Source organism: Pteronotus mesoamericanus, unplaced genomic scaffold, assembly GCF_021234165.1.
Source record: "Pteronotus mesoamericanus isolate MK-2021 breed Mesoamerican mustached bat unplaced genomic scaffold, CSHL_Meso_final contig_263, whole genome shotgun sequence".
Lineage (NCBI taxonomy): Eukaryota > Metazoa > Chordata > Mammalia > Chiroptera > Mormoopidae > Pteronotus > Pteronotus mesoamericanus.
This window is the reverse complement of record NW_026555112.1, coordinates 3,444,088-3,464,135: the sequence shown is the minus strand read 5'-3', so window position 1 is coordinate 3,464,135 and position 20,048 is coordinate 3,444,088. Positions and strand designations below refer to the sequence as shown.

Genomic DNA, 20,048 nt, shown 5'->3' with positions numbered 1-20,048 from the left:
ACTAGGGGATGGGGAGAACAGTGGGTGCTACTCCTGACACCTTTGACGTCCTCTCTCTTCCCCACCGCCCCTAACCTCCACCCCAAGGCAAATGCCAGCCACCTTTGCCAGGCCAAGGGGCAGTCAGCGTAGGATCACTGGGAACCTCTCCAGCCAGCCCCAGCTCTGGGCCTCCTAGCCGCCTTCACTTTACTGTAAAAATGCAAAGCATTCCAGCCATTTTAATTACTGGGCGTTGCATAAGTCAGCAATCAGCTCATACAAAGGAACAACAGACCCCCAAAAATGATTTTTCAACAGGCCTTCAGCCTCTCCCTCCTTTTTCTCTACAATCAGCCTTCAATCCCAGGCCAGGTATGTGCAATCTCTTTTCGAGTTTGTTGATGTGACATCAAGATCTTTTTTTTTCTCTAAATACTTGAGGAAGCAGAGGCAGTTTCAAATACCTTCAGACGGTTTGGAAATTGCTGGCCGTATTCCTATTGGACACGATAGGGCTAGCATAGGGGCTCCATGTTGTACACACTGAGAACTTTTTATAAGACAGAGTTCAGTGTGTGTGGTGGGTCTAACTGGGTACTAAGTCGGGGGATTTTAGTTCCTGAAATTCCAAAATGACCTCATTATAAGGTACTCCCAGTGCATGAACCCCAAACACCATGCTCCAGTAATGCTTAGCTGTGGTAAAGAATTTCTCTTGAATGCGATTACAGAGGCCTCTAGTTTCTGAATTCTGGTTTCTCAGTAGCTTCTGAATTTTTTCTTCACTAACAGTCTGAACTAATCTGACAGCTTGTTGAGGACCTACTGTGTGTCGGGCATTGTGCTAAGTGCTCAGAAGAGAAAACTCAATTGGATTTTGTCCATTAGTTCACTTTCTAAAGAGGGAAAAATGACATGTGAACTGGCGATCCCAGAAGTGTGAGGAATATCAAGGCAGAGATAATCTGATGGGCAGCACCCTGCTTGAAAGGAAGGAAAGGCTATTTGTAGATGATGCCTAATAATAATATTGTCTTAATAATGACATTGACAGTGGCCATTCATTGATGGCTACCCTGTGCCAGGCTTTGTGCATCATCTTGTTTATTTCTCACAACTCTGTGAGGTAGGCACTAACGAATGCTGTTCCTATTTTACAGATGAGAAAAACAAGGCACAGAAAAGCTACTCATCCAAGATCACATACCTAGGAAATGGTGAGCTGGTAAATATTTTACTAGCTCTCCAGGACAAAAAGTCTTAATTTGTAGCATCTACCAATGGCTGTAGTATAAATACTCCAATCATGAACAATTTTAAGTTCCAAAGTGACGTCACAGAATGAAGATTTGCTAGCACACCATTATGTAATATTTCCACCATATAGATACAATAGCTGGAAAGGACTGCAAGAGCATAGATAAGAGTATAATGTAATAAAATAATTAGGAAGTGATGAGTTTCAAGTATTTATTACCCTTGTTTTTAACATAATTTAATTACTGTAAGTTTATATAATTGAAAGTTTATTAATGGCTCGACTTAACAACTGACTAGCAGATTTTCAGAAAATTTATCAATTGCCTCTCACAAGCCACTATGAGCTGGCTCTAGCATACCATGGGGGGTTCCAGAAACTTTCTCTTTGCCCCTCTAGACAAACGAGGGAGTCAGGTCTGAGGAGGAAAGACACTCCAGGCCAAAAGGACAGTATAAACAAAGATTTAAGATGCAGATATAAGAGAACAGAACGACTATATCGTTTAGTATCTGCAAAATATTTTCAACCAGTCACCGGAGTGCAGAGAGGTGTTACGGAGCACAGAACTGGACACTGAACTTCGAATTCTGATTCCACCACTTCCTATATGTGACCTTGGCCCAGTTACCGAACCTCTCCATGCCTGAGCTTTCTCTTCTGTAAACTGGATGTAATAATACAACCCCTCTCAGGGGAGTCCAACCCGCAGCCCACAGGCTGCACGAGGCCCAAGATGGCTATAAATGCAGCCCAACGCAAACTCGGAAATTTACTTAAAATCCTTTTTTGATCATCGATTTTCATTAGTGTTTGTGTATTTAATGTCTGGGCGACAACTTCTCCTCCCAGTGTGGCCCAGAGGTGCGGAAAGTTTATTCCTCCCTGTACCTAGATCACAGAGCTATGAGAATCAAATAAATTTACACCTGTAAAGTACGAGGGACAGGGCCTGGCTCAGTCAACGTTACCTATTATTTAATCCCTGCAACTACCTCTGTGAATTAGATGTTTGTCCTCACTTTGAGAAAAAACTTAGAGAGGAACATCCATAGAGGAGATGGGACTTGAACAAGTGTTCTGATTCCAGCTTTTGTGCTCGTCCCAAGGGCTGGAAATCACATTAACTCCATTGGATATCGTTCTCCAGGAGGCTTACTGATGTTCTCACCGCCCGAAGTGTCTCTTCTGATAGGTGTCATATCTGCTGCATGTTCTCACACACCTTGACTGGTGGGTGCAAGGTGCTCTGGTTGGGGGAAGACCCACCTGGTGACAGACACTGAGCATCTGCCCCTTGAATCTGCACGTTCACTTTCGCGATGAAGACGCAGGCTAGAAGGGGGGTTGAGAGCATGAATTCTGGAACCAGGCTGCTCTGGTTTCAGATCTCAGCACCGCGGTGTCATGACCATGGAATCTTGGGCAAATTACGTGATCTCTCTTTACCTGTGTTTCCATATCAGAAGGAAAAAGGAGTGGTGGGGATCATCCCATCTGTCCATGTTTGCTACAAGGATGTGTCTCAGTTAATATATGCAAACCACTCAGAAAAATGCCCAGCATCCAGTAGACACTCTGCAAGAATGAGCTATTTCTATCAAGTTTCTGTTTCCTTTGCCTCCTCCTTTTCCCCATCTCCTCTTTGGGTATCACTTACCTGGTCCAAGGAGATATGGGAACATACTTCTCCTCAATAAACACAGATCATACACTACTTGAGGGCAGGTGCTGGTCTCATTCATGTCTCTACTTACAGGGCCACATCCTGGGACATCTAGGTTCTCGATGAGAATTTACTATGTGCTTGGTGCTGTGCCAAGTGCCTTACTGAAGATCCTATACAGCATGAATCTCTCCTCTATTTTACCATTAGACTTCTGCAGCTCTGAGAGGTTAAGAAACTTGTTCAAGGTTACAGGAAAAAAAGTGAAGGATCAGATGCCAGATTTATTGACATCATAGGCCTTGGTCCCCAACCTCCTTGGCAGTCTGCCTTCTAGAATATTCCACTGGGAAGCTTTGAAAAATCATAAAATCCAACCCCTTGGTTTTACATTTGAAGAAAGGGGGCTCAATGATTTACTCAATCAAGGTCACCCAGCTATTGTGTGTAGTAGAACTGGGACAAAAACCTGGTATATTGCCTCAGTCTCAGGCTTGACATTTCAGAAGGAAATGAAGCCATAGACAGTAACTGTTAAAATGTACTGATCAGTATTCTATTGGCTTGCCTCCGGTTTCTGGGCCCCTTCTTTGTAATACAAATGTAATTTTCTTGTGGCCTCCACCCAAATTCTGAGGGAGGAAGGGCATACCCACACCTCCAGAAACCACCTGCCATGTAATTTCTGCTGCCTTTTCTCCACTGTAAACCAGGCACAGGGGCAGAGATGCCTCCCCCTTGCCTAACGGTCCAGCTCCCTGTGTCTCCCTCAGCTTGGCTGAGTCATACAGGGATGGAGAGCTCTCAGCACTTCGTGGGACCCCAAGAGACAAAGGGGAAAATCGCCAGCACTTCAGGTACCCCAGAGAACCTAAGGGTATCGTGAGTCTGCAGTCTCTAGAGAACGCTGTTTTGGAAAGAGGCCGCTGCGCCTCAACCCCGGCTCTGCCACCACCTTGCTTGTAAGAAACTGGATGTGAAACTTAACTTCTTTGAAGTTCAATTTAATTTTCTCTCTCACTCTTTTTTTATGTTTTGACACCTTTCACCTCCCACCCCAAACTTCTGGCAACCACCAATCTGTTCTCTGTGTCTATGAGCTTGTTTTTATTTTATTTTTTTAAGCTTCCGCATATAAGTGAGAATTTATGGCATTTGCCTTTCTCTGTCTTGCTTATTTCACTTAGCGTAGTTCCCTTGAGGTCCATTCACGTTGTTGAAAATAGCAGGGTGCCATCCTTTTTTTATGGCTGAATATTTCATTGTGTACCTATACCACAATTTCTTTTATTCACCCATTGAGGGACACTTGGGCTGTTCCCTTATCTCAGCTACTGTAAATAATGCTGCAATGAACATAGGGCTGCATAAACCTTTTTGAGTTCATGTTTTTGCCTCAGTTTTCTTGGCTGTAAAGTGGGCATAAATAATATCTATTACTTAGGGTTGTGAGCATTGGAGGAAATACTGTATTGAAAGTGACTGGTACAGAGCTGGTACTCAACTAATGCGAGTTCCCCTTTCTTTTTCTTGCCTTAGTAACCCCTTCCAGCTCATCATCCCAAGGTCAATGAGTGTTACAGGGAAGGGAGATGACTCTAGCTGAATCCTGAAAGATAAAAGAATCCTGACAGATGAGATGGACGGGGTGGGGGATATATTGTTGACGAGCAGATTCCAGGTAAAGAGCGCGGTGTGAACAAAGCCTCAGAGGCAGGAAACTGAGGGCTGGGACACGAAGGCGTGGGAGACGGGAATTAGGACAAAGGTTTGGAGAGATAAGCCAGGACAAGCCTGCTGTTGCCTGACTTCAGGGGTGGAATCACATTGTGCTCTATGTGAATGGTCCCCCCTCTGCGGGGCCCTGGGAAGAGCCAGATCACAGAGGCCCTCACATGCCTTTCTTTGGAGCGTGAGGCTTTGTTCAGCAAGCCATGGAGAACAAATGAATCACTGGAAGCAAAGGACAGCATGGTTTCAGATTCATATTTGAAAAGCCTTCCAGGAGCAGCAGTGCAAAAGTTGAATTTGGTGGAGAAGGGCTCTAGGCAGGGTGACCAGTTATGTGACTATGAAAATTGTCAGGAAAGAATCTGTGGGGGCCTGATCCAAGCCAGAAATGTGGGGAACGGAGAGAAGGAGATGACTGAGAGATGAGTGGAGTGAGAATCGACAGGGCTTGGTGAACGGTGGTGGCACTGATAGGGACAGGTAACCCTGTAGGGGCGTGGGGGAAAAGACAGTGCGTTCGGAGCCTTTGGAGCCTTTGGAGCCTCTGGAGCCTGAGGCAGCCATGGGGCCTCCGGGTGTAACTGTCTGGGGGAAGCTGGATACAGACTGGAGCTCAGTGGGGAACTGCTGCCTGTAGTGTCCGTTCCAGAGCCCGTGGCACTGTGGTAGGTAGAACGGAGAGGAGGTGGTGTTAGCCAGGGAGAGGGTGGAGGCTAGAAGGGAAGGGAAGGGAGCCAAGGACAGAAAATTGGGAAACACCTGCACTTTAGTGACAGGAAGAGCCTGAAGAGTCTGCCAAGAAGGCCGAGAAGGTACGGTTGGAAAGGTAGAAAGTGAAAACCCAGAGTGGGTGGTCCTAGGAGCCAAGTTCAAGGAAGGATGTGATCATTGGCATCAAAGGCTCTTTGGATCCTCCGTGGAGTCCACGGCAAGTCCATTTCAGTTCCAGCAGGTTCCACAGGAAAGAGTCCAAGGGCTTGGCAGAAATGGGATCTTCAGCCCAGTCTGAAAGGAGACCAGCCATTGCTCCATCCCATTTCCTTCCCAAGCCACGAGGACATGGGGCAGAGACATACTCATGTGCATCTACTGTGCGAACAGCATTCAACCTTTAAAGAAACCATAAAGGAGCTACTCATTTTTAAAGGAAAAACACACAAACTTCAAGGGCATAAGGAAGACATTGAGACAGGGTCAAGGAGAAGGTCTCCCTCCACTTCATATTAGCCTTTGCAGAAATGATCGACTGAGCACACAGGCATTAATTTCTTTTCTTTTTTTTTTTTTTAAGCAAGAGCTGGAATAGTAACAGTGTTTCCCATCTCCCACCACCTTGGAAAACATGGGGCACAACACGTCTGTGCAGGGCACGTGTGTTTTCTGGCTCAAAATCTCCGGGAGTAGCTGGGGGTGGAAAAACATGTGAAAACCCCAGGGTTCAGGCGAAGCAGTCAGAGACTCTCATTGGGGGGGGGGGGGTCCCCAGGCAGGGCTAGGGAGAGCTGGGGCAAGAGACGCTCTGCAATGTCACTGCCACAAAATTGACTCCAGATGGGAGCAAGGAAAGGTGTTTACTCCCCGCTGGTGTCAGACACAGGGAGAACCTGAAATACCTGCTGTCTTAGGTTCCCAATTCCCCCGTGCTGGGCGGCAAGCTCACGGAGGGTCCGGCCGGGGCTCATGGTGGTGGGTGGACCAGGGCTGTCCGCTGCTCGGGAAAGGCTATTTTGAATGTAATGACTTTCAGATGGACTGTGGGCTTGGGGGAAGGCGTTGTGGTACGGTCTGGAGGGGGAAAAGCAGGGGAGGAAAGAGGTGTTCTTTGGAGGCAACAGAAACAATACATGTCTTGTCAGCGCCGTCTCCAGGTTTAATTTCCAGAGGCCAGCTCAGGAAGAGTGGGACCGTGGCATCCCTTGCTGTGTTCCCAGACCCCGTATTCCCCCAAACCCATGATTCACCACTATTCCCTCTTCCCAAGAGCACGTCTCCCCCTCGGGCTGACGTGCGGCCAGCCTGAGGGCGGAGAAGATGGGCAGCTGCGGACGCAGACGGGATGCTGACTGAGAGCTTTGTGGCTGTTGCAGGCGGGAGGGGTGAGCTTCACCCACTCAAAGGCACCCGCACCCCACTGACTAGTGTGGAACGGGGCCGCTCCCGCCTTTTCAGGGAGACTGGCTGAGACCGCAGGCCGGGGAGGCGGGTGATCTCTGGCTTCCAGCGCCCCCTAGCACCGGCCGGAGGGATAGACTCAGCGAGCTCCACCTGCCCACCTGAATCCTGGGAAACGAGCTGGTGGGGCCAACCAACTCCACTCATTCCACCAAATCTTACCGACTTCTTTGTTACCAACCCTTGAACCCTGTCCTCAAAGGGCTTACAGTTCAGGAAGAGAAGCAGGCGGGTAAACAATCCCATTACAGTCAGGTACGTGGTGTGAAAGAAGGGAGCTGAGGGTGCTGTGGGGGTACGTAGGAGCGGGTTGATGGGGACTGGGGCGGGAAATTAGAAAAGGCTTCCTGGAGAAGGCGACATTTAAGCTGCTCTATGAACACAGTATAGGAGGTCAATAAATTTTGGAAATAGTGTATGGAGACAACAAAAGACATACTTTCTCATCTTTTAGTGCTTATTATCTAAGAGGCAAACAGAAAAACAAGTAATTACAATGGGGCTCTATCAGAAACAGGACCTCAGCGTCTCCTATGCCTTTGCATCACAGTCTTTGTTTTCAGGCTCAGTCTTGGAGGAGATACCAGAGTGAGAACTCAATAATTGTTGACTGAGAGATCGACATGAGCTTCAGTCTTGGGCACATTCGATTTGCCTCAAACCTGTTTAAATGGCAAGATCTGTCTTCCCTTCAGTAACACTCACCTTGTCCTTGAGAATTTTCCGTGAAATCTTAGACTTTTCCAGCCAAGGGGAATCTTTGGAGACCACTGAGTTATATCTTTCAGCCAGTAAGAATGGGAATGGAGGCCTAGATAGGTGAGGTGACTTGTCCACACACAAACATCTGTTCTTCTGCAGCAACATTTGGAACAAACCTCAGATTTTTTGCTCTTTTTTAATCCGAGCATCTTTTGTCCCCCTGAAAGAAAGTTTTCATGTATCTCTTTGCAGCAATATGTTTGGAGTGTTTCCAAAAGGCATTAGATAATAATTTGGAAAGGAAAAACATAAACACACAAGAGAGAAACTTCTGAGGGTGGAGAGCTGTGTTCGCTCTAATCGGCTCACCCGGCTGTGCCGGGCAGAGGTAATGATTATGTTCACAGACAACTATTTGGTTAGTCAGTGTAGGCGAAATTCTTCACGTCGGTCATTGTACAAAGACTCTGAAGTGAGCTTGTCCATAGATCTGAAATGCAGACCCAGGGTCGGGCGTGGCCAGGGTTTCTATGACTAGGGTGCAAACGTCAGGTCACGCGCGGCTGCACAATCTTGGCTCTGCCACTAGCTGACCTCAAGACGCTGGGAAAATCCCTTCACCTGTCTGGACCTTATCTTTCCCCTGATAGGAAGAGGATGGGACCTGTAAATACCTACAAGAAGCTTCCCAGAGATTCCAGCCTTGGAAGCCGGTGGCTGGTCATGGGATCACCTTTCCTGGAAAAAGCTCAACCTGGCAAGTTTCGAAGGCAGACCAGATACATTTTGAAACTTCTTCAGTTCTTCCAAGATATGTAAATTTGTCACTGTTCTTAGCGGTCGAGAAAAGGTACTGGGGAGCCAGTTCCTCCATCCTTACCATTGGCCCCCGTTCCACTCCATCTACCTTATAAAGTGGCTCCGAAAGAGCAATCCTGACATAGCAGGTCCATGGACACTGTGACACCTGGATGGATGGCTGTGAGGTCCGCTTGCTGGGGGGCTGACCCTGGCACAAGGGCTCCCCCGCACAAAGATTCATGATCATTGCTCTCCTTTTCCTTGAGGACCATGGGTGGGAAGAGGGGAGTCCCCTCAGGTTAGACGTTAGGGAGAACTTCCCAACTGAAAGGGAAGACGAACTCCACAGATGCTGTGTGGACTAGTTTATGATAGGGAGTGAGAGGAACTGAACCAAAGGACAATTTCATTACCTTTCAGCTGGAAAAACAATCCAATTACTCTTGTGCTTACATAATTAAGGAGCCACCATCATTGAATGCTTCTGATGCTTTTTAGAAGGAACCTGTTGCTTACAGTTCAGCAAACATTATCTGCCTCATACTCCTTCTGGCAAGCCTTCCCTTGGAGAAAACATTGGCATTTTGGACAAAACCGTAATGTGAAAAGAAAAAGAAGAGACGAGAGGGCCTCTATCCTTTCCCATAAGATGCTTATCCAAAGTGGATTTGATCTAGAAAGGCTTATAAAACCTTCCACATGACTGGCACCAAGCAGGAACAAATGAAACTTTCAAATTCCACCAAGCCTGCCCTCATTCAACCTCGATGCCTGGAGGGGTTTCCTGAGTGTTCACTGCTCAAGACTCCACAGACTGCTGGCCACACCTGTACCTGAGTCTCCTGGGACCTTATTTTGTGCTCTGAGGACTAAAAAGCAGTGTGGCCAAAGATCTCAGGCTTGCAAGTGATTCCAGTGCGGTTGGGGAAATCATACAACCATATCCCTTGCAACAGTGAGCAAAGTGCTGGAATAAACATCCAGGGAGGGAAACTGCTGTATGGGTCAGGCAGCCGAGTCAAGGTGGGAAGGCTCTCAAAAGCGGGGACGGGAACAAGGCAGAACGATGCGAACACTCGACCCCTTTCCCTGTCGCTAAGAATTCTAAGGGATGAAAAGGAATTTTAAACATGTTCTTGGAAATTCCATTTCCAATGAAATGTTCTGCTCTGTCATCGCAATGTCACTTCTCTGAGGGGTGAATAAAGGCGTCTCTGAGAAAGAGGTTCAACTTACATTTCTGAGCAGCATTTTCAGTTCTTATGTTGTTCTAAACTTTCAGTATTTCTAAATGGGATGAGTTGGCAGAGAAAGGGAGAGAGACACAAGGGAAACAGGGTTTTGGCACAGCCACAGCTCACTGCTGCTCCAGTCCAGAGAAATAAACCTCTCTCTGAAGGTGGAGATGAGTGAATTGAGCTCCTGGCAGCTGGCCAAGTCACGTCACCTTTCGGTGCCAGTTTCCTCATCTGGGAAGTGTGATTAAAACTTTGTGTTTCCCCTATCTACAATGGTGGGGTGTAATGAAGTGGGGTATGCAAAATGTAAGGCAGAAGCAAGATATTACATATTAATGGGAGTCACAGTACTAGTTATTAGCAATTATTCATTACAGTTCATAGTTGAAGACCCCGGAGAGTCCTCCAGGATCTGGTTTTACCCCGGTTTTTGGATCAGTCCTCCCTCAAATTCCTTGTTAAAGGGCAGAGACCTGTCTGCTCTGGGTGGGGTTACCCTTTCCTCGTGCCCTTTCTACTTACTGTTTTTCAAATAAGCACAGAACCTTGCTGTCCTCCCTGACTGGTGTCCTCTCCTCCCAGGTTCTCACGTAGCTGAGCCTTCTTGGTCACATCTCAGCTTGGATGTCACCTCCTCAGAGGGCATTTTTTCTCCTATCCCACAGAAAGCAGCGCCCACCACAGTCATTTCTAACCCACGACTCTTGTTTGGTTTTCTTCCCAGCGCTATCACCATAGGCAATGACCCTACGGATTCGTGGACATACGGATGTGCTACCTGCAAGTTCCAGGGGAGCAGTAACTTTTTTTTTTTTTTTTTTTTTTTGCTGACCCCAACATCCAGAGCGGTGTTTTTTGAATGACTTCACAATTTACTCCGCAGAACCGACCTTCTATCATAGCTAGCTCCAAGAGACAGATGGCCTCCTCATACCCAGGAGACTCAGGGGTGGAGGTGGCAGGGGTGGGGGGTTTAGAGGGGGTAGGTTATCTATCTGGTTTCTTCCCCTCTGACTCTGCTCTTTCTAGAGACGATGGAGAGGTAGTCTTTTTCCTAGCCTTTCATCCAGATGCAGTGAAGGTCTCCAGGTCCAGGACTTGCCTCTGACCCGAGGAGGGGTTGGTCGGCACCAGTGGGTAGTGGTTGATTCTGGTTTGGGTCAGAGGCGTCCAGGGGGCAGGGTGGGCGCGTGGCAAAGGTGGGTGAAGATGGGGCTCGCGGGCGCTGCTCGGAGGACTAGTCCGCCAGCGCCGGTCGGTGGCGCGTCCAATTTACTCACGTGCCCATAGCCGCATTATTCCCTATAAGGATCCGAACAGTCCCGAGTGGCCCCGCCCCGTCGCCCCTCGCCCCGGCCCCGCCCTCTTTTTGGAGGGCCGATGAGGTAATGCGGCTCCGCGATTGGTCCGAGGGGCGGGGCCCTGAGGGGGGGTGCGGGGACTACCGCGCTATAATTCCCGGGCTCTCGGGAACGGCGCAGAGCGGACAGCCAGCGGGCTCTCAGACGTCTTCTCCAGCTCCTGCTCCAGCTCCCGCTCCTTGACCCGGTGGGACCGCCGACCCGCAGAGTCGCGCGCCAGCGCCGAGGCAGCTCGCTGCACCCCATCCCGTCCTTTCGGGCTCTCGGAGGGCAGTACGCCCGAGGTCAGAGTTGCCCCTTACGGTCGGGTGGACGAGCTCCGGCTGCAGCAGCCCCGCCGGCAGCGGCGCGCACGGCAACTTTGGAGAGGCGAGCAGTAGCCCTAGCAGCGGCAATGACTCCGTGGCTCGGGCTCGTCGTGCTCCTGAGCAGCTTGAGCCTGGGGCATTGGGGCGCCGAGGCGTGCACATGCTCGCCCAGCCACCCCCAGGACGCCTTCTGCAACTCTGACATAGGTAAGCGCTCCTCTGGGTGTCCCCGCGGGAGCCCCCGCAGTGCCCGCTCGTGCGCTGCAGCCCGGACTGGGACGCTGCTTGCTGCTCGGGTAGCATGGCGAACCCCGCTCCTCTTTACCTGCCCGGGCTTGAGGCGGGGGCTCTGATATAGCCGAGGGGGAGATGCCCTTGCAGAGAAATCCCGCAGTGGCTGAATGAACCCTTTGCAGCCTTTGCTCTCCTTTTAGGGTATCCATCCTTTTGACATATAGTAAAATCCCCGTCTCACCATGGCGGGAGAAAAGGCTGCGGGTAAAAAGGGAAAGGGTTTCTAAAACTTGGGATGCCAACTAAACTGCTGGAATGTTGAATAGTTTAAAAAAAAAAGTTGCCAGCCATGTGCACAAAAAGTTGCAGGAGAGACTTGAAGTTTCCTGAGTTTGCATCACCTTCTTTGCCCAAGAAGTTCATTCTTTTCATTGAGACCCAACCCAGCCTTAAGTTTCCCAGGCAAGTGTTAATGGAGCTTCTTGGGTTGCCAAATGTGGGTGGATTTAAGGGGGAAAATGAGAAGAAAGCGGTAAGGTTGACCCTCCCCTGGAGAAACTGTTTGAGAGTGTTGATAGCGAGCAGGAGGTGGCGTGTGTAAGGGATCACTTATCACAGAGCTGTGAGAATTCACAGGAAGGCTATTTTTTTTTTCCTTGAATGTGTGTGAGGAGGGGGAGAAGGAGCAGTAGAAAATAGATTCGCCACCCAAAGAACAAAGATGCCACAGGTCACACAGCCGTGGTGACAATTCCAGGCTGGACTTGGGTCTTGATTAGAGAGACCCAGTACAAAGTACAACGAGCTGTTATCGAAGGCCTTGAGAATGTCGTGGGAGAGCTTGTTTGGGAGTGTTCAGGACACTTGTTTGCATGGTGAGAGGTAGAGTGGCAGCTGGAAAACATCTCTCCTCTCCTTTCCAGCTCATAAAGCGTGCAGTCCAGTGGCCCCTGCTGGGTGTGTGTATATGCAGGCTGCGTTGGGGTGGGACGCAGTCTAGCTGCTCTGCTGAGTCGATTCAGAGGTGAAGAATGGAGTATGTGTGTTTTAAGTACAGTCATAAAGGGGAAGGAAATTTTCCACTGGGTCCTGGGTGAGGGCCTCCACAAGTGTGCTGCAGGGGAGGAGGCAGGAGCCTGGCAGGGGAGGCAGCAGAGGCTGGGAGGGGCGCTGCTGGTGGGCCTGGCCTAGCCCAGGAGAAGTGAGGGAGGTGGCTGTGGTGACCAGGTCAGTCCAGCTAGCAAGCCTGGGTGTTTGTGTGGCCCGGGGTCACCCTTGTTAGAGGTTGCCCTTCCCTCTCCAGGGGGAACCTGGCTGGCCCTGGGCTTGTGGGTTGCCTGGAAGGATTCTTCTGAGCTGCCTGAGGCCTTGGGCGATCTCCCTTCTCCTCTGACTGGCCCCACCCAAATTCCACTTGGCCTGTCTCTTCCCACCCTGTAGGTACATTCCTACCTGAGCAGTGTTTCGGAGCTGCTGGTGCTGGTGGTTTCCGGCCTTGCTCAGTGAGGAGCACACGCTGGGGCCAGAAATGTGACAGGTGGAGTCAGGGCACCCGTCCTCTTTTGCTCGACAATGGCTCTGGTGCCTTCCCTGGGGCTTTCTGGTTTTCGGGGTGAGGCGGACCTCATGCCTCCCCCCTGCTCCCACCCTTGGCTTTTGGGCTTCCACCCCGCAAGCTGACCAGGGAACAGTGGAAACAGAAGCAAGGAAACCCCACTTCCAAGTGGGGGCACTGCCTGACTCTTTACAGCTTAGGTTTCCTGTTGTGGGTCTGGGCTGATGCAGAAAGTTCCTTGTAATTTCTCTGGATTTATTCAAGAAATACCACCCCCCCCAAAAAAAACCTGCCCAGAGAAAAACTAAGTTACCGGGAAGTACCCAAAGACCAGAACATTGTGGTAGCAAAACTAAAAAAGAAACAAAGTCTTCGGTGTGCTGGCCCGGATCCAAAACTGTGCTGCCTCGGTTTGGTGCACCGCGCCGGTGGAGGCGAGGAGATAATGCTTTTAAAAATGGGAGGTGTGGATGTGGGCTGCCTGCTTGTTGACCTCTGCTGCCTTACAAGTACCCTGCTGGCGTCCAGTAGGGGGCTCCCAGTTTTCCTAGTCACAGCCTTTTTAGTTGCCAGTCTGGGTAGAAGGCTGCCCGCCCGTTCTCTCCCTGAAGGAAATGTATAGTGACTCCCCATTCCCGTTGACCCCTAGGAACCCACCTATCAACATTGTAGCTCATTAAAGAGGCACAAGCCAGCCCACCAGCTTTCCCTTCCAGAACCTTCCTGGCTCTTTTCTTTCTCTTTGTGGCCTGGTGCCATGTTGCTGGGTGAAGGGCACGGCATGCCCGGCTTAGCCCTCTCTAAGGGACCCCTACCATGGTCTTCCCTCTCCTTTCTCCTCATCCACAGGTGTCTCTTTTTGCCTTTCTCCCCCAAAGCCCTGGGGATTGGCACAGTCTTCTGGGTGAGGAGGAGTTCAAAGGTGTTTCTATGGCAACTCCAGGCCCTGCACCTTAGTGGAGTGTTTAGGAGCGGAGTAAACTACGTGCAGGCTTATAAAACACACTGTGGGGGAAAGAACAGGACTTGGCAGCAGCTCTGATGTCTGTGGCCCCCTCCCCTCCAGTCATGCCCTTAAAACTTGTGACGAAACCTTGACTCTGGAGGAGGGAAAGGAGGGGGCTGGGAATGAAGAAGGCAGCCTTGGCCGGGGCGATCCTGCTCCAGCAACTCTGTTTAGCTCAGGATAGGGGGCAGTGTGTGTGTGTGTGTGGGGGGGGGGGGGTGTTTTCGCAGGGGTGGGGGCAGTAGAGAGAGAGTTTTGCTTCAGAACGCAGAGCCTTCTCTCTGCTCCCCCTCCCCTTGCATAGGAGAATGGGACTCTGAGACACGGGGTCGTGGGCCCGCCCCCCAAGCCTGTCGGGAATTGGAGAGGAAGGCTCAGTCCTGCAGGATGGTCCTCGCGTATCTCGGAATTGTGTTGACAGGGACCAGTGCCAGCGGATTCTTTTGGTATCAGATCTGAAGTTGTGGTTTTAGCAAAAGAAGCCATTTCCAAAGAAGCCAGATCCATTCCCTCTCACTATCGCACACAATGACACTGCACACTGGGCTTTGTGACTTAAGGAGGAGAAAAGGATCAGGCTTCAGAGAGGAGCCAGCCACGTGGGGAGGGGACCCAGGCTGCCCGACATCTTGGAAACCTTGGAGAGAGGAAAGCTGTGCTCCAAAGGATGAGGGAAGGGACAGTTCTCAAGGTGCCTGCTGGGCTCATGCACCTCATAGCAACCTGAAGAGTGGCGGCTCTGCCCATTTTTTTCAAATGGAAAACACTGAGGCCGAGGGAGGTTGTGCTTGCCCAAGGTCACCCAGCTATTAAACAAGGCAAAACACAGAGTTAGTTATGCTCTTCTTCAGTGACTTTTCAACTTTCATTGACCTTTGACATTCTAAGTCAGATGACCCCTCCTAGGACCAAGATGAATGGACATTTGAAGAATGCTTCATTATTGGTTTGAGAAGTTTTTAAAAATACAAAGATAAACCAAATGGCCAGTGGTTTTCATTAAACATGGCCTTAGGCAAGGGAGAACTTATTATATCAGGGTATAAATAAAGGAAAAGATAGGAAAGTGTCTGATGTTTTTTGGCTATTAGAACTGGAAGAGCGCCTCAAAAATCACCAAGTCAGGTAAGAAAATACTCAGTTTGTCTTGCTGAGGCACAGGGAGAAGGAGAGCTGTTAGACGAGACCCCTCAGGCTTCAGGGCTCTTCCCGTCTCGGCGGGGATGAGCAGGGTGCCGGACAAGGTGTCCAGTGTGTGCAGATGGCCGGAGTTGTAGACGGAAAACCAGAGAGTCCAGGAGCCTGGGTCCCGGCTGGTCCCTCGCACCGTTCTGTGCCCCTTTCACACCCCCTGGCTAGATAAGGCCAGGGAAGTGGCCACAGAAGTGGCTCGGGTAGAGGGACTTCTGTTTGTTTTGCAGGAACAGCAGGAACCATTCAGCCCCACGACTGAACAGCACATTCCAACAGGTTCACTAATGAAAAACAAAAACAACACAATTCTCCCTTGCGTTTGGTTTCTACCAGTCCAGCCAATGGTAGGCCCCTTCTTCCAGCCTTTGTCATAGTCTACTCCTGGGTGGCCTGGAGAGGCAGTGTGGGGTGGCGGAAAGGCCATGGGGCACAGAGCTGGGCGGAAGTCCTCCAGGGCTCGCCGGCTGTGTGAGCTGAGGCATCTTACTGGGTGTCTTTAAACTGTATTTAGTGCCCTCATTTATAAAAGGGGAATAATGATTTGTACCACCTCAGCCCCTTAATTTGTATCCACATTTTAAAGTTACAAATATTGTGTGAATACATTCTGTGTCCGTGAGAGTGTGTGTGTGTGTGTGTGTGTGTGTGTGTGTGTGTGTGTCTGTATCTATTGATCTAAAACAGATAAAGTCCTTTTTGATCACTTCCTCTAATTCTAGCTCCTTCTCCAGGCCTTCTTCCCTGCATTTACATACATAGGTACATATAGAAAATTAGAGTAGCCTTCCTCCTCAGAAACATGAATAGTAGGACACTATAAATAGAGAAATACAACATATCATTCCGCTTGTTTTTCATTGACCAATGTGTATTAGAGATTGGTCTCAGTTAACATACATATGGATCTACTTCTTTCTTTTTAGGTATAGTATTCCATGGGGTTATAATTAAAAAAATTATGGGACAATTACTCTGGGCTAGGCACCATTCTAAATAATTAGCATTCATTGACTCATTTAATTCTCTCAACAGTCCCGTGAGCCAGGTACGCTATTATTATCTCCATTTTACAGATGAGGAGATTGAGGCTTAGGAAAATTAGATGACTTGTTGAAGGTTGATGGTATTTAACCCCCCAAATATAATCCACTACTATGCTATATATTATATTTCATTATATGTCATATTATGCTATATATATTACTGTATGCTATTATATTACTATAATAATGTAATATAATATCCCCAGAGGTGTATAGGTACATATTATTGAGCCGTTCACCTCCTGACAGATACCTAGCCTTCTAGCAGCTTCTCATGCTTACAAGAGAACTGTGCAAGTCATGGCACCAGCCATGTTCACTGGTATAAGTACAAGTATATCTCTATGTCAAACATACAGTTGGAATTATTGGACACAAGGTATGTGCATTTTACATTTTAGTAGTTCCTGCAAGTTGGCCCTCCAGAATGACTGTGTCCTTTTTGTATGGAAAACACTATGGGGGTCCTCAAAAAATTAAAAATGGAACTGCCTTATGACCCAGCGATTCCACTTCGGGGTATACTTCTGAGGAAACCCAAAACACTAATTCAAAAGAATGCATGCACCCCTCTGTTCATTGCAGCGTTATTTACAATAGTCAAGATCTGGAAGCAGCCCAAGTGCCCATCAATGGATGAGTGGATTTAAAAAGCTGTGGTCAAATATGCAGTGGAATATTACTCAGCCATAAAAAGAACGAAATCTTCCATTTGTGACAGCATGGATAGACCTAGAGGGTATTATGATAAGTAAAATAAGCCAGTCAGAGAAAGACAAATACCATATGATTTCACTTGTATGTGAAATCTAAAGAACAGAATAAATAACAAACAAAATTGAAACAGACTCATAGATACAGAGAACAGAGTGATGGTTGCCAGAGGGGAGGGGGTTGGGGAGGTGGGGAAAAAAGGTGCAGATTAGGAAGTATAAACTGGTAGTTTCAGAATTGTCATGGGGACATGAAGTACAGCATAGAGAATATAGTCAATGATATTGTCATAACTACGCATGGCACCAGGTGGGCACTGGAAATACTGGGGGAGCACTTTGTGAATTGTATGATTGTCTGACAACTGTGCTGTGCACCTGAAACTAATTTAAAAATATTAAATGTAAACTGTAATAACAATTTTTAAAAAGTTCTTTTTGGATGTGCAACACGAAGGGATGGAGGAGCTATTACAGCCCTATGTAATACATTCATGCTTCTTTCAATGGGAACAGTTTTTTTGACTTTCTAGAGTTGGTTTTTTATGTTTGTTTGTTTTTCGGTTTTTTGGTTTTTTTTTTTTTTTTTTTTTTGCTTATTCCTTTGTTCCTTTGAAAGTGAGCAAAATTAGGGGCCCTTACACCAAGTTGATGGGAGCACTTTTATAGGGAGAGAGGGGTTTACATGCCAGGAAAGCTGTGGCCCTTGATTTGCTGCAGTTGGAATAATTCCCTTGAAGATGCTTTTACTCTTTTGCTTTCATGACAAGCAATGGGCCTTTAATTACATTGAGTTGTTTGACTTTGAGGTTTCACATGAACCCAGGTTCAAGCATATGTGGCCGTTATTTTGAAGACACATATACCAGATCGATCTATCTATCTACCTATCAATCATCTGTCTATGGCGTTCCCTAGTTGGCTTTGGCCAGGCCCTTTGCCCCCTCCACTCCTTGTCATTGCATTTGGATGGCACTTGGGTGGGAGTGGTGCGCAGCCTTGGAGGTGGACTGTAGAGAGGAACGAGGGCGGGTCTCAGCTAAGGGTGATGCTGGGGCTTGTCAGCCATTGTGGCAGCTGGAAGGGCTGGGTTAAGAGAGACTTTCAGGGTCCTGATCAAAACTCTTCAGCTGCCATGGCTCTCCACGGCCAGCCTGGCCCCCGCCCACCTCTTCCTCGGCCTCTCGTCACCGGCCCTTCTAGCTCTAGCTGCTCACGGCCTCTCTCTGGATCTTGGCCTGTGCCATCCCCTTGGTTTTGAACACCCCTTATTAACTTCTCATTCTGCAGGTCTCCCTTGGTCCCGTTTCCCCGCCTACCCCTACCATTGGTGCAGAACAGTCACACCTCGCCCAAATTTTAAACATGCTTAAAAACACCATCTTTGGCAGAAACCAAATTCTCCAAAGTTGCATGGGAAATTCCCAGAGGGGGTCACTTTTGGGCTGGGTGAAACCTACACTCTGTGCACCATCCAAAGGGCTGCATCTAACCCTCCCGAGAGGGGAGGCAGCTGCTATGCCGGCCGCGTTACTTGCTAAGTCCAGTCCCATCTCCTGGACATAATACTGCACCGTCCTCCCAGAGGGAAAAAAATGTGGAGATTTCTAAATGCCGCCCCAGAAGGGGATCACCAAAAAATGATAGCTGCCTTGCATTAAGGTGCACTTAGTATGCGCCAGGCACCTTACTTGTATACGAGTCCCCCGTGAGGCTAGATAGGTGCATTTGCTAGTCCAAGATCACACGGCTAAGAAACAGGAGCCCGAACCTACACTTGCTAGTCAACCTTCCGAACTTGTATTCTGAATCAGTCTCTAGTATAGACCAAGAGCTAGAATTCTTGGGACTTGGGAAGATGCGCCCACTTTCGCAACTTTACCCACATTTGTTTTTTCGACTCCCCATTGTTGGGGTTCCCCTCCATAGGCTTCTCTTTGATTTTCTCCCATAGCGAGCCCCTCCGTCCCCTGCCTCCGCTCCGGCCCTCAATTTTATTACAGTGTGGTCCTAACAAAGCCAGGCTTTCACCCTATTTCCAGTTCTTAGCCCAGCGCTCTTTCCACTGAATCAGCCGTTCCCAGCCTTTTCAACACTAAGGACTATTTCTATTAATTTTTTTCAATGAAATCTTTGTTTGGAAAATTATCCATCAGAGCTTCACGTGTTGAGGGTTGATTGTTCTTCCATTAAAAAAACAACAACAGTTAAACTGTATCTCTCACCATGGATACTAGCCGGTCTAATGTTATTCTCACATAATCGGCTAATACACCAAGTTGTGGCAACTACAAGCAAAGAAACCTGGTGTTTTCCTGAGCCTGGGAAGCGTTCTCATGGGTTACTGGGGAGCTGCAGGGTGCGGGGCGGTCGGCTGACCGAAGGCTGAGAATAGCTCCGGGACTCCTAGCAGATCGCTGCTCTCTGCCCGCCCTGAGGATGGCTCCGTAGTGTCACACCAGTTTATCGTCCGTCCTCCTTGTGGGCAGGTCCATGTGCTGCCCTTGAGCTTTTCTGTGTACCCGCAATGCCGAGAAGGGGGCTGGCTGAGTTGCATACCCTTTCAGCGGAGGTGACATGGGTTCAGGTATTTATTTACTGAACTCATCTCTGACAGGCTGGAGCAGAAGAGTATTGATTCTAGGTAAAGGGACTCAGTAAGCAGGGTTTGACCGGTCACGGGGTGTCTATCAAGACTGCAGTGAGTGTAGAGGCCTTTTTGCTCAGTGGCTGAAACATTAGTGTCTGGTGAAGGGGAGCGGGGGGGCCTTGTTGAACCTTTCCTGTTTCACGCATAAGCCATCTGCCAGGCTGGGTTGTTGGGCTGCCACCAAAGGGACAGTTCATGCCACCCAACACCCAGTTCTGATTTATGTTCACGTAAATCTCATCACCTCACTGTGGCATTCTCGGCACAGAGAATAGGGACTTTAAGTATTCTCAGGCCTGTGGCCACCTGGCTTTTTGTGGGGGCGGGGAAGGGAAGGAAAGCTGTAAGATTTGGCCTCAGAAAACCCAAGGTAAAGTTCAGCTGGTGGAAAATAGAGCCCTCGGAAGACAGGGGGTGGGGAGGGCGGAGGGAGA

The 20,048-nt window shown here is 48.7% G+C and overlaps 2 protein-coding genes across 3 annotated transcripts in view; one reads left to right on the top strand and one right to left on the bottom strand.

Annotated features, from left to right (window-relative positions):
* SYN3 (synapsin III) overlaps positions 1 to 20,048 on the bottom strand; it is a 363,499-nt gene that overhangs the window by 191,135 nt on the left and 152,316 nt on the right. The window lies entirely within an intron of this gene.
* Positions 11,036 to 20,048, top strand: part of TIMP3 (TIMP metallopeptidase inhibitor 3) — a 56,846-nt gene continuing 47,833 nt past the window's right edge. The window contains exon 1 of the mRNA XM_054574566.1: positions 11,036 to 11,426. Coding sequence (XP_054430541.1) covers positions 11,306 to 11,426 — 121 coding nt within the window. The 5' untranslated portion in view covers positions 11,036 to 11,305. The remainder of the gene's footprint in view (positions 11,427 to 20,048) is intronic.